Genomic DNA, 13725 nt, shown 5'->3' with positions numbered 1-13725 from the left:
CATTTATTATCACCATTAGACTAAACGAATGGCATGACCTCTACATAGTTCATTAGGAATGAGAACAAAGACAAAATCAGATCATTATGTGATAGATTCCTGGCCTGATTCTCTCACAGATTAAGGCTCCTTTAAAGCCTCTCTCTATTGACACAGCTACATGTAGTTAGTATACCTAAAAGGAAGATCACCAGTCTTCTTTTTCTGAGTAAGTTTTTACAATTATTTAGCTTTATTTGTACACTAACATGAACACAGTTTTGCTTGGTTATTAACCATTTCTATGTGGTTAGAAACTGATTCCTATCATTGCCAATAAAGAAACAGGTTATTAGCTGTCACTCAGTACTTCTGGCTCTCATTTGAGAACTAGGAGTTAACTGGAAAAAAAAGAATGGACTCAACACTGTCTCTAACTTGTTCTTACCAGAGATAATCCCCAGTAGCCACGCTATGGCAGCTACATGCATTAAGTAGCTTTGTATTTCCACTACGGATCATTCTTAACTACCAATTTCTTTGATAATGCGTACTTCTTCCAAGAGACACCATATTGCCAATAACCAAGCATCTCAACAGGGGCAGTGGTACATTTATTTAGTGTACTCTGCATTGAGCAGCTGAAAGGATATTAACTTATTAGTTAAATTTGAAATACTGAAGAATTTCACATGTAACTGAAAATCTCAAAAGGATGAGGAGCAGCCACAGGGTAAGTGGTGTTACAGCCACGTCCTTTGCCACAATCAGGGTATGCATGCTCTATCCCTAACTGTGTGGGGCTACAATGCCCCTTTCACTTCCCTGGAAAACCAAGAAAACCTTTGCATGAAGTGTCCAGTACCCAACCACACAAGCAAATATTTAAAATTCTCTTCAGTTCAATAAACTAGTTCAAAATATGTATTTCTGTAATTTCAGTAAAGAATTTTCCATTTAATGAGGAAGCAAAAAACATAATTTATATAGTTATTCTGTGTCCTTGTGCTTTTCTTAAGGATATTGGCTTATAGCTAACATCAAAACAGTTGGTGCCCCTGGCTAGAATTCTTCACTATCACCTGCTCATTTGAGCACTAAATAAATCTCTGCTTTCAAGTACTTACAAGCATGAGTCCAGCACGTGTTTCAAACGCTCTCTTCATGTACAGATGTTGATATTCCCTCCACACACTCAATGCTTATGAAATGTTTTTGCTGCCTCTGTTGCAGTTAAATGCAACTCATTTCAAAATTACACTGAAATCATTACATTAAAAGAGGATAAGCAATGCAAGGTATCATAACTGCTAGCCTGCAGAACACCTCATGTCTCAGCTCTAACATTTGACTGTGTTTCCTCTCTTTTAATTTTCCAGAGGCGGAGAGTACACACAAGGCATAATGAGAAAAATACAACCTAAATTACAAAAGGGAAACGAGATCTTTCCTTAGAGGGGGTAAATTCTTCTGGTAAATCTATTAAATGTTTAGGACTAAAATGCAGCATTTCCACATGTTTTTACCATTGCTTCTATAATTTCAGCTTCCAAGGAGCAAGGAAGCAATCTTGTATTAAAATACAAGCATTCTACTGCTACATCATCCTTCACTTACAGTGAATTACAAATTAGTCAATATCTTTTCAAAAACGTAATAAATATCTTTCACATTTTCTGTGAAAGAAGTGGATTCTAACAGACATCTTTTAACAACAAAAGGATTTTCATCCATAGCTTTCATCCTCCCCATCCCAAACCAAGATCTTGGGAAGAAATTGCATGAAAAAAGAAAGCAACCATTATGCTGTAATCAAAAAGCAGTTAAGGGTTGAAAGATTAATTCACTGACTCCAAATTCACCTCACTTCTCTGTATCTGCCAAATAAGTGGGAGTGGAAATTTGTCAAAAAAGTTCTGTCTCCTGATAAAACCTTCCTCACAACCCACACACTGGGAAAATAATACTTGTAAACCACGACGAAACAGATTGACAGCTTCAGGCAATCACATACACAGGCAAACCTTTAATTTAATTATCTCTCATGTTCCACTTTCATGTATCTCATTTAGAAGAGGTCTTTAAACAGAAGCAATGTATCTGCTGTCAGTGATATAATTGCTGTGCTGGTGGTGCCTTTGGGTCCTTAAACACACTAGTGGATGATGACTGATCCCTGCCGCTGTGCTTTTGGCATCAATGAATAGTAAGTGAGATGCAAGAAACAATCAAGCAGGCTACAGATCCAGTCGGGATAGGGATGTATGTCAGATATGCCAGCCCCTTTCTGTCCACTGTATTTCAATTAAAAAGGGAAAATCAGTTTTAGGTTCCCGATTATTCCACAATTCCCTCCAATCCTTGACTCCAGGCTCCGAGCACTGCTCAGTGTGTGCTGCTCAGCCAGCACTGCTAGTAATCCATCTACAGCAGTATACCTGCAGGAAAGCTTGCAGCAGAATTACAGCCTTGATATTAACACCAGAGCATTTGTTTAGTTACTTAGCACAGGCTCTTTTGTGTGCCAGGTATTGCGTCCAAAAGGGGCCTGATCGTTAAGAGGTTGGGTAAATCAATTAATATACTGGTCTCCTTAAAATCTGTACATCATCCACATGCAAAACGTAGCACACATTGTGTACACAAACTGAAGGATAATCTTAGAGGCTGGGGGAAAAAGAAAGGCTTTAAGAAGTGATATTACTTAAAGGCAACCACTAGGCGTTTACAAGACCTTCCATTCTTTTAATTAAAATTTTTATGAGTCTTGGAACACATTCTTGTGCCCTATTATACATCAGAGCATTTAAAAATATTTAGATCCTTATAACATTACCATGAAGAAATAGGAAAACCAAAGAAAATTTTTTTATGAGAAAGAACAATTTATATAATGACTGTTATGATCTAAAATTAGAGAGATTTACTTCACTAGATTTTTTTTAAAATATCTTTTAATATATCCTAACATAAACTATCTGCCTTCAAAATTCACTGGAGGCCAGAAAATAGCCTTACAAACCTTGTGTAAGAAAGAAATCAGCTCAACCATCACACATAACCATTTATTTGGTAATGACTTAACGGATTTAGCTCAGCTATGGTAAGACTGAGCACGATGCTGTAATTACTGTGGGAATTACTGCAACCCTCTATCAGTCTTTTAGATGTTTACAGCATGGAACAAGAAACCCCAGTATAGCCTGAACCAGAGCCCAAAGACAAAGTTTTGGACCTAGGCCCACAATCTGAGTTATTAAGGCGGTATCCATGCAGACCCTTACCAGCACATGCAACTGTTACTATTTCAGTCCTGTCCTTCCCACAGGACTAGGTAAGGATATGCAGTATAGGAAAAACTAAAAGCCCAACAGGAATCTTGGAAAGAAAACCTACCTGACCTCAAAGTATGAAAGGATGTACTTAGAGACATTGTTGCTACAATTTAATTAACTTTCAAGTGAACATTCTAATGCAGCAAGCTTACACCGAAGTTTTTAAAGCAGAGTAGGGTTGTCGTATAACTACTGAAGTTAAGACTGAAATATAAAGCTATGATGATGACCGTAGCACATATGCCAGAGGTCAATTAAACTTGTTTTGGAGTACTCAGAGCAAAAGCAATACTCAGAGCATATTCTTATAATTTGGCTACGTCTATGGATATTTACTTGACAGGATTATTTTTCACCTAGAAAACATCTCACTTTCAGATGCTTAACTGGTGATGTCAGCAATTACTGCCATATGTAAATCACCATCTGTTTTTTCTAACTCAGAAAAGCGTAATTTTAAAGTAGATTCAAATAACGGTCCAAACAGTTCAACCCTTCCTCAGTTACCAACTCACAATAGCTCTCGAACATTACCTGGCTTCAAAACAGAAGTGTTGTGGGGTGAAGTTTTATGAGAAAACACAGTCAAAGTGACATATCAATCTCTCTGGAGAATCAGTGGAAGCCTTATTAATCCTGGCTCGTAGATTGGAATATTCAGGTACCAAGATGAGAAATGGTTTTTGTCAGCACAGGAGTGGGAGAAATTATGTTTGCTTTCTTATGTTCTGGCCCCATGAAAGTCAGAGATGGAAAAGCTTGTTTTGTTGGGTCATATAATGTGTTCCGTGCCTATACCAGGTGAGGCTGTGTCAGTGACTGCAGCCCAGTGATGCACAGGTTAATAGCTCGTTTCCAGGCCATTCAGACCTCCTTTGAGGCACTGCTGAGATGCAATAACATATAGGAGTTGGGAAGATTGATTCGATAAGCATATCTGAAAGCAGTTCTACCACATGGAAAGAAAACTGGGATAAGCTGTACTCCCTGGCCACCTCAGAAACAGATCAGTCAGTCTGGAAAAAATTCTAGACACAACTCCACATACCCTGAAGATGTTTTTTTTCAATTCTCTCTTAACGTTTTTCTTCCATAGCCCAGAATTTTATGCATGTCTATATGCACATAAATAGGGCATTTTAAAAGAAAAATCACAACTTCAAGCTAACAGTGAGGATCACAGAGTTTTAAGACAGTAGAAAAGACAGTAATTAAGAATGAAATAAATGGTTCAGTTTTAATCAGAATTCTCTTTAGACTCTCCTTAAACCAAAACAATCTACTTATTTTCAGGCAATAACTAGATCAGTTCACCTTTAAAGTCACTCTTAAAAAGTTCACTCTTTGACACAACTCATCAGCACCTCTTCTTTTGGCCACAAAGGAAACTTTTTCTACCTGATGGAGATTGGACTGTAGCTGGATTAATGTCTGAACTGAACGTTCTTAAGTTTGCCATTCATCTCATTACCAACTTTTCAGTTAAAAAATGTGCTGGGCAACATATATGTGTCCTGAAGTTTCTTAAAACGGGCTGCATTTCAGCAATGGGACTGTGCTACCTCAACTTGTTCAAAACTGATGGTTCTTTTAAAATGTTGACAAGTTCACTTTGCTCCTCTGGTTTTGGACAAATTACATACTGCAGAGAAGACAGCCACATCAAAGTGGAAATGAATGTGAGCTCATGAAAACAGGGTTCTCTGCATTTCTGTGTATTTATTCCTAGTCTTGCTGCTTGGGACATAGTATAAAACAACACTGTTTCAAGTATCAACCCCTAAGCTGCTAATCAAAACCAGCAGATTTTAAAGTGTAAGAAAATTCAGACTCAATTTACTCAGGCTCCCTTATGCCTTTTACCAGGTGGAACTTGATGTTTTCACTCTATGCCCAAACTCCAAAGGGAGCTATTTCATATCTGTTATTAAATAAAATACTGCATTTATAAGAAGGAAAAAATAACATGTAGGGACTTCATTTTGAATCTTCTATGCATCACAGTAATTGTTTTACGAAGAAAGAATCCAGCGTTCATGTATCCTCAACTCATACTGTTCATATAGCCAAATAAAAATTTGCTTCTATTAATGACTTTTTTTACTTCATCAGCTGCAGCAAATATACTGTTAACTGAACAAATGCCATTCAAGAACTGAATATCATTAAGTTTATTTTTACAAATTAATTCACTAGTCACGTAAACCTGCTGAAAGCGCTCTGTTTGCTCATATACTGTGTTCTTAACATCAGATTATGACTATTTGCTGCATTAGAGTACAGATAAATGTTCACTAAGTGTGATGCTAGTCCATTTTTATCAATTTTATAATCCCCTTTGTCATCTAGGCTGAATTTTTTAAATGCCACTAGCAATGAATGCAGTCAAAACTCAATGTGTAGTTTGATTTTGGATGAGTAATTCAGTAGATTTGCACAGCTCCACTGACACCTATTGAAATAACAGTACTAATTCAAGGCTAATACGTACAGGCTTAAGGAAATTGCTACAATGAGAGAAGTAATCAGCTGAAATATCTGAAATCTCAAGGAAGTGGAAATTCTCAAAATACAAACAAATAAGAAGTGTGTTTCAAAAAGAATACTGAAAAGGCTGTCTGCTTGGACATGAGTGAAGAATGATGATTTAAAGCTATTGTGATGCACTTGTGCATTCACATGTGAGCTAAAAACTCCAGAATATACTGGATAGGCTATTCCTGAGCAAAACTCTCCAGATGCTACAGGATTTGTAAAGCTCGTTGCACTTAGTTGAACAGTGATCTTCGTGCTAAAGATGATTCAAAACTGCCAATTAGGAAGTAGAGAAGAGGAAACCTTCATTAAGGTATCATCTTGCAATTAGGAGCTTGGGCCTTGTGCATTCTGCAGTATATCAAGCTTACCATGCTTTCTAATTCCATGTGGACTTCACATCTGATGCCCACTAACCCCTAGCTCTTTCTTGGTAAGGACAGATGCACCAAAAGATAGTCTGTCGCTGAGGATAAGTACTCCTGAACATCCCAGAGAGATGAAAATTGAACTCTGATCAGTTAGGAAAGCTGACCACGGAAGGAGGTTCCAAGCTAGAGCTTCCAGCAAAAGATGAAGAAAGGCACACTCATTTCCTAAAACGCACAAAATAATTTTGCTCTTGGCCATTGCAAACGAGGGTAAGTTTTAAAGCTATACAACTTTATTTCCCTCCTAAACAAAAAAGTGATGCAACGCAATTCCCTGACTTCACAGTAAGCCATTCCTCAACTCAAAATCAAAAGAAAACAGAATTATACATGTATTAGAGAAAGTACTAGTTCTTCCTTAAGAATCATTAGGGTTAAAATTTAAGTGTCATTTTTGGAATTGTCTGTTTCTGGAACAGTCAAAGTTCTGCAGCATTACAATACACGGAGAAGAAGAAATAAGAAAACCAAGAGAAGCAACTTCTCATCAACCTTATAATCCATCACAAAATAATTATATACAAACTTCAAACATAACATTTATAAATTAAAATATCCAGAAAAGCAAGTAGAACACTTCAAAGCACAAGACTGCAATATATATTCCTTTTAAGAATGGTTTCTTGCTTACTTTCCCTGTCTTCAAATCACTGTCTCTACAGACTGGGAAAAATCAAAATTGAATTTCCCAAAGAAATAATATTTATGTAGCCAAGGTTCTACAGCTGAAGAAGGGAAATGCACAAGATTATCAGGTGGTCTCTTACAAAATAGGACAAAGAATTACTGTACTAAAAGCCGACAATATATTTTTATTGCTTAATTGTCATAATTATCTTTATTAATATAATAAAATAAAATGTATCACCACTTTTAGTAAATTCTAAGATGAAGTAATATGCCATTTTTCATATTCTGCCTACTGTATTAGCTGAAATTCTAACAAGAACAGTACAGTTTAAGCTACTTGGCATATGGAACAGTGCTAAAACATTCCACATTGCACTTTTACTGTAGAAATTCATTTCCAGGTAAGAAACAGCATTGCTTTTATTTTACTTGCTAACGAGGATAATTGGCAGGCAACACTGGTGCTGCTCTAGACTTTTTCTTTATATGGATCTCTGAAGACCATATGTACAAGTAGTGATGACAAATACTTTCCATATGAGCAACCACAAACTTTAAGGTTCCTCAGCCCGAACAAGGTGACCAGGACCATGTCATCATTTTCCATGCCCAGTATCAACCAAGAAAATAAAAATTCAGTGACAGCTAGAAGGCTTCCAGTCACTCTGATCATCAATGCATATAAAGTTCCTCAATTCTGTTGGAAATATTGCCCTGCTTTCCTTTAATTAGATCAAAGACAGAACAACATTTCTTAAAAAGATGTTTTCTTGAATTACAACCACTGTAACTCCACATTTTAAAAAACCCTGGAAACAAAATACAGGTTATGTCTAGGCATATGAGCTAGACAGCGTGTCAACCACACAGTGTTGGACAAGATGGTTTTTCCAGTTCAACTCCACTCTCCTTTCCCGGGAAAAGTAATTGCTCTGATCTTTATTAGGCTACCGTAAACGTAAGACAACACTAAAAAAATACAAAACTCAAAAGCAGAATCACTGTTTTCAGATTTATTTGGCACGTTGCCTCTTTGTTATGTTGTTGATAAACTTAAGGAAGAAATTAAGAAATTACACTATGAAAGCAGAGCTATCAAACTATTCCTTCAAAATTCAAAAATACACACAATTCTTCAGTTGAAAGAGTGAGGCAGAACAAATATCAAAAGTACCAGAAGTAGTTTCTGTCACTGACATCACTAGATAGATCGTTTCTTATCCAATAGTTGTACATTTAATAAATTACTTCCTAAATGACAAACAACTAGCTGAAATTTTCTGTTCTGGTATGAAATTAGAACTTGACAAAAAGAAAATCTGCTCTGATCAGAACAGAAATCTGGAAAACTGTTCTTTTAAATCATGTAGCAACCTTATAGAGTCTAGAAAGGGCTGCTCTATTTCATTACTTAAGATTTCTCTGATTAAGAATGGGTAAAGTCTGTCTTTAATGGTATGGCATTCTTGAAAAAACAGAACAAAAACTGAGTTCTTCATGCCCTGCTAAAACAACAACACACATACTGAGTATTACATATATTTGCACAACAAGAGTGTTACTAAACAATAGAACCTGCATTTTTTTCATACTAGCATCCCTATTATACATCCTAAGTAAAAACTTCTTCAATCACGCTTTTTTATTCTTTTTTTTTTTGAGGGAGAGAGAAGGGGGGAGAAGAGGAGAATGTGAATTTAACACCACCATCTACTGCTATAAAGAGTATCCTTTTTCTCCGTTAGGAAAGAAAAATTCACATAGTACAATCATCTCACACAAAACATGGATCAAGTGGATAGAAGCTTATTTCCAGGTTACTCTCCCTAAGTACATTCAGGCTACAAAACAAATAAACAAACCCACCACAACAAATGATCAAAAGCTATACCTTTTTACACATTACAAATGATGCAATTCTAAAAAGTCTCTACAAGCATAAAAATAATTCACAACCCATCTTAAAAGACAAGAAGAAAACTGACAAGACAACAATTCTTTACATACTTTGCTTACCTCTCCCCCAGGTCTTGCTAACACTGCTGTTTGAAAGTAGAGCAACGTTAGTATCAGGTAGCTGACAAACATTATTACCCAAAGTTAGAGCTACCCTGGAGGAGAAAACCCTCTGCCAAGTACTAACAGCTAGCAGATGCACTTGTGTCTCGGTAACACAGGCTTTAGTTCTTCTAGGTCCGACTCCTTTCCCTCTCCCCCTTTCTCTTGCACTCACTGTACGACCAGGAGCTGTGCTCTCAGCCACTGCTCTGAAGACAACTGGTAAGTTGATCTCTTCATGTAATGACTTCTCCCTGCTGGGGGAGGGGGCTCAGCCAGCAATGAGCTGGGGGGCTGCAGTTAGCATAAAGCAAAGAAGGGGAGGGACAGAAGTGGTCACTGCCAAGTTATGCATCTGCTCTGATTCATGGAATAAGCTAAAAGGTAACCTTTAATGCATGAGGAGGTTTGGCAATGCGTTATTGACTTAGGCAGGCATGATTGGAGAAACAGGCTAAAGCAGCTTGCAAAAGATGCCTGTTGATGGTTAGACAGCATGTGTTACTTAAAGGTACAGCACCTTCTTTTATTGAAGAAGTCGGCAATAAATAAACCATCAGTTAAAACCTAATCAGGAAGTAGCCTCTGGTTTTACAGTCAGCCCTACACCACCACAGTCCTGCAACCCAACCAGCCCAGCCCTGCCAGGGGCTCGCTCTGAAGCCTCAGCCCTTGCAGCTGGCCCACAGGGAACTCAAGTGTCCCTTTGCTCTCAGGAATGACAGCTTCCTAAAATGAGCCCCTATCCTACAGAATAATTTTGGAGTAAAATACTGAATGACAAACTGCTTTGACTAAGTAAAAAGAATTGCAAGCCTTTGAAAACGGTATTTGCTATGACAAGATGAGTGAGACCTATTTTTAAGTAAAAATAAAACAGTACTTAAAACATGATACGAAGCTGAATTCTCAAATCTCTCAAGCAGAAGAGTGAATGTTTGTCTCGGAAATGAGTAAAATTGCAAACAGAACTATAAAAGTTGGAGGGATTCCCTTCAGCTAAGTGTGTCTGATTGCAATCTTGACACAACAGACATTTTGTTCTGTTAAACTAAGCAATATAAAAATACATAATAGTAAAGAAATTTTGAACCCTGACAGTTGACTATAGACAGCCAATAACAGGAGAGAACAACTGTTTTAACAGCAGAAATGGGACCCTCCAAGTCTTTTAGTCCCTTTCCTATTTTATTTTTTAATTTCTTCCAACAATTTAAGTATTTTATCCTGGGAACGTTATGGTTTTCTTAAAGTTCCAGCTCCTCAAGTCAAGACGTCACATTAGATTCTCACCTTTCAAGTAAATACAGTATTTCTTTTCCTTATGGCTGCAGGGGAAATCTCAGAAATATGACCTACGAATAACCTGGTCTCAAATGTCAGAGAGAAAGCCACATAAACTCAAAATACAGATACTTTAAATGTCTCAAGCTTTTAGGAGGTGACAAGTGAAAATTTTGGTGAAATTGAGAACCACAATGTTTCTAAGTATTAGACCTATTTTGTCAGTGTAAGCTCTGTATTGACTAGACATCACTATCACTGCCCTTCCCTCTCCTCTCAAACCTTTCCTTCTATAGACTACTACTGCTGTCTGTTAACATTACCTTTGCTCCTGCCTAAGAGGACTCACGATGTTGTGCCTCTCTTCAACTTCTACAGAAAGACTCATCCTTTTCAGCCTTTGCTATCAGCAGACCACCACTCACAAGTCAGCCTCTTCCTTTCCCTGTCATTCCACCACCTGGCAGCACTGTGGCTCTTGCAGCATTACTGCCAGTACCCGGTAACACTGCGTTTATTCAGTGAGGACACACCAGGCAGGAAGCGATGCTGTAGGCCAAGCAGGACCTCAATGGCAGAAGAGCACATACATAATCCCCTTTAGCTCACTGCTTTCAAGGGAATAGTACAAACCTAAGAGGACCTAGAAAGACAGAAGGAAAAGAGTCAGTGTGGTGGAGGACCACAGGAAGCCAGACGTAGAGTTGTAAGAATGGCAAAAAACAAGTTTGAAAACTTGACTCTGTCAACTTGATGGGACTTACTCACAAAAACCACCCAGAACTCACTCCTGTTATGCTGATCTCATAAATACAATTCTGTTCAAAATCAAAATTAAGGAAGCATCTTTACTCTCTTTCAAGGACAGAGGTTTGCAGACTATCCCATTGTGTTGACCACTAAATGCAGGGCTGCCAATACAGACTGGTTTATGGTTGGACTAGATGATCTTGTAGGTCCTTTCCAACCTTATGAACCTATGAACCTATTATGAACCTATGAACAGACTGTATATGTACACTGGTTGCCTATGGACAATTCTCTGGACTGAAAACGTCAAGCTAAATAGACAGAAGGAAATTTTCCATCAAAACCCTAGTATTAAAACTCCCTCTCCTTTCATATTGTAGGGGAAATACACGGATGTACCAAAAAAAAAAAAAGATAATGAACAGATGACCATCTTCATCAGAAATGAAAAACTGTCATCATGGGAGATCCAACTTTAGTACTTTAAACTAGGTTCACTGCTTGAAAAAGTTAAACAAAAACAACAAAACCCACAGCCACCAAGGCTTCTCATACTTATTTCCTTAAAACAAAGTTTTGCCTTTTACCTCAGTTCATCACAAACTGAACTGAGTAAGTATATGGTATTGGCACAAAACTGCCATTCTCTCCCCACCCCTTTTTTTGCTTTTTAATAGCAGGTAGAAAAACAAATTTCAGAAATAAAAGGTGTGATTTTAGTCTTCTTTTTGTTGATGATCCCAGAAAGCAGCACATTTTTGGTAAATAGTTAAAAACTTGAAAAAGTCTAAATAAATATTATTGGAATGATTTTCTGAGACACAGAAAAATGTACAACATTCCCTTTTACAATTCATATACCTAATTCTTTCCACATTAATTTAATTCCCTGGAATCCAGAGGCTGGTGCCCTGTTCTCCGTATAAAGGCAAAAGATCTGTCCATACCTGCTACTACACTTACAAGATTTAACCAACTGAACTGGAATAGTGTGTGTTCACAACCACAGACTTTCTTTGCAGCAAAAAGTAATTTGAAACTTAACACTGTGCTGGACTTGCACTGCTGCAACCACGATAAGAATTTCTCTGCAAATTTCAACTATCACTACAATAGAAATTGCAAAACTAGTGGTGCCACAGAAGTCAAATTAGGACTGAAGAGCCATTCTGGATGGAAAGTTCTGCAGTCGTAGACAGAGTAAGCTAATTTCTTTGCAATAATAAAAGCAAAGCAATAAAATATCTAGTTACTTTCAACACAGAAGTATCCTTCCCTTTACTTAAAAACATATATACTGTAATTATTTTATCTAGATTAATAAAATCAAAACTTCCAAATCATTTTCCTATCTTTACAAAGAAACGTATCAGAATATTTCAAGGAAAGTTCCTAACTCTTACTCCCAAAAATTAAAACACAGAAAAGTGAAATGCACAACAGATCTTTAGATAGTATACTTTCATTACAAATGGGGATTTGCCTCTGTGAAGAAAATAACTGTCAGTCTCAAGGGGCTTGTAGGTATCAATCAATTTATGAAGTGTGCTTACTGACAACCTCCTGAGGCAATCACACCTAAAACCCAAAAAAGGACAGGCTTGTTAGACTTCTCAAAACGAAGCAACTTCCATCCATTCCCAGTGAGCCTTAATTCTACTTGCAGTCACAAACTATGCTCAAGTAAAACCTCTTATTTCCTTCTGCTAAGCATGTATTTCCTTACAGATTCCTAGTGTCCAAGTTAACAGAAAAGAAAATATGAGCCAATACAGCGTTGTTATTTAACATTTGTAGAAATTAACTCACAAACTCCTAAACCAAGATCACACAAAGTATATCTACATACTGCAATTTGAAGCTGGAAGTCTCTAACAAAACTGAAAATTTCTATGTATTTCTACATATTAACACAGAAGAGTGGAAATTATTTTCCTAATCCATTTATTGTCACAATGGGGGAAGCGACAGTGCTACCAAATTTGGAAGGAAACAGAAGGCTGACCACGATATCCATTTGTACTCAACATGAGAACCAATGAACTACCTAAAAAGGAGATAAAGGACGAAAAGAACTGACCTCACAGCATAATCCCCAGGTTAACCTGCTTTGGCTACACACCACCTTCCTGGAATCACTAACAGGAAAAGGAAATTAAGGAGAAACTGCAAGCTCCTGCCCTCTTATTTTAAATTTTGTTGTTTTTAAAACGTTCAATGTTGGATTTTCAACTGAGGAGAAAAAAAGGCTGAACTTAGTTCAAATTACATGAAGTTACTTCAAGCAAAAAGGGAAGAAGTTCCACAGAGCCTTTGGTAGATTTGGATACAACGATGGTTTTATGTCATTGTTTCTTGTGAGCATTAGCTTCTGAATTAATTACTCAGCTACCTTAAGGACAGAAAACAACATTACTACTGCCCTTCAGCCTGAACTACTGAGACACTGATCACGAAAAGTTGCTCAGATCTTCTTGTATGAGGCCCATGGTTTCTTGATAAAAAATGTTTCTGTTTAATTAAACACTTGAAATAACAGGGGAGTCTCCTGTCACTCTCAGAACTGTTAGAGAAATGAGACTACAGAAATAATGTACTTTCCTTGAAGATAAAAAGGAGGAGCATGCTTGCAGAAAAATGCCCCTCCCTGTCCCATTCTGCTCTTTGCTCAGGAAATGCTACCACTAAATCACCAAGAGAGCACACAGCCACTTAACTGGTCT

At 37.3% G+C, this 13725-nt stretch overlaps 1 protein-coding gene across 2 annotated transcripts in view; it reads right to left on the bottom strand.

Annotated features, from left to right (window-relative positions):
• Positions 1 to 13725, bottom strand: part of THSD4 (thrombospondin type 1 domain containing 4) — a 213874-nt gene that overhangs the window by 93493 nt on the left and 106656 nt on the right. The window contains exon 1 of one of the 2 annotated variants that reach the window (XM_065733784.1): positions 8927 to 9167. The exons of the other annotated variant lie outside the window; for it this stretch is intronic. Within the exon in view, the coding sequence (XP_065589856.1) occupies positions 8927 to 8998 (72 nt within the window). The 5' untranslated portion in view covers positions 8999 to 9167. Of the gene's footprint in view, positions 1 to 8926; positions 9168 to 13725 lie in introns of those variants that run through there. 2 annotated transcript variants of the gene reach the window in all.

Source organism: Cyrtonyx montezumae, unplaced genomic scaffold, assembly GCF_038088225.1.
Source record: "Cyrtonyx montezumae isolate F1298 unplaced genomic scaffold, pur_monq_1.0 scaffold_17, whole genome shotgun sequence".
NCBI classification, from domain to species: domain Eukaryota; kingdom Metazoa; phylum Chordata; class Aves; order Galliformes; family Odontophoridae; genus Cyrtonyx; species Cyrtonyx montezumae.
The sequence above is the reverse complement of the archived record's forward strand: the minus strand, read 5'-3'. Positions and strand labels throughout refer to the sequence as shown.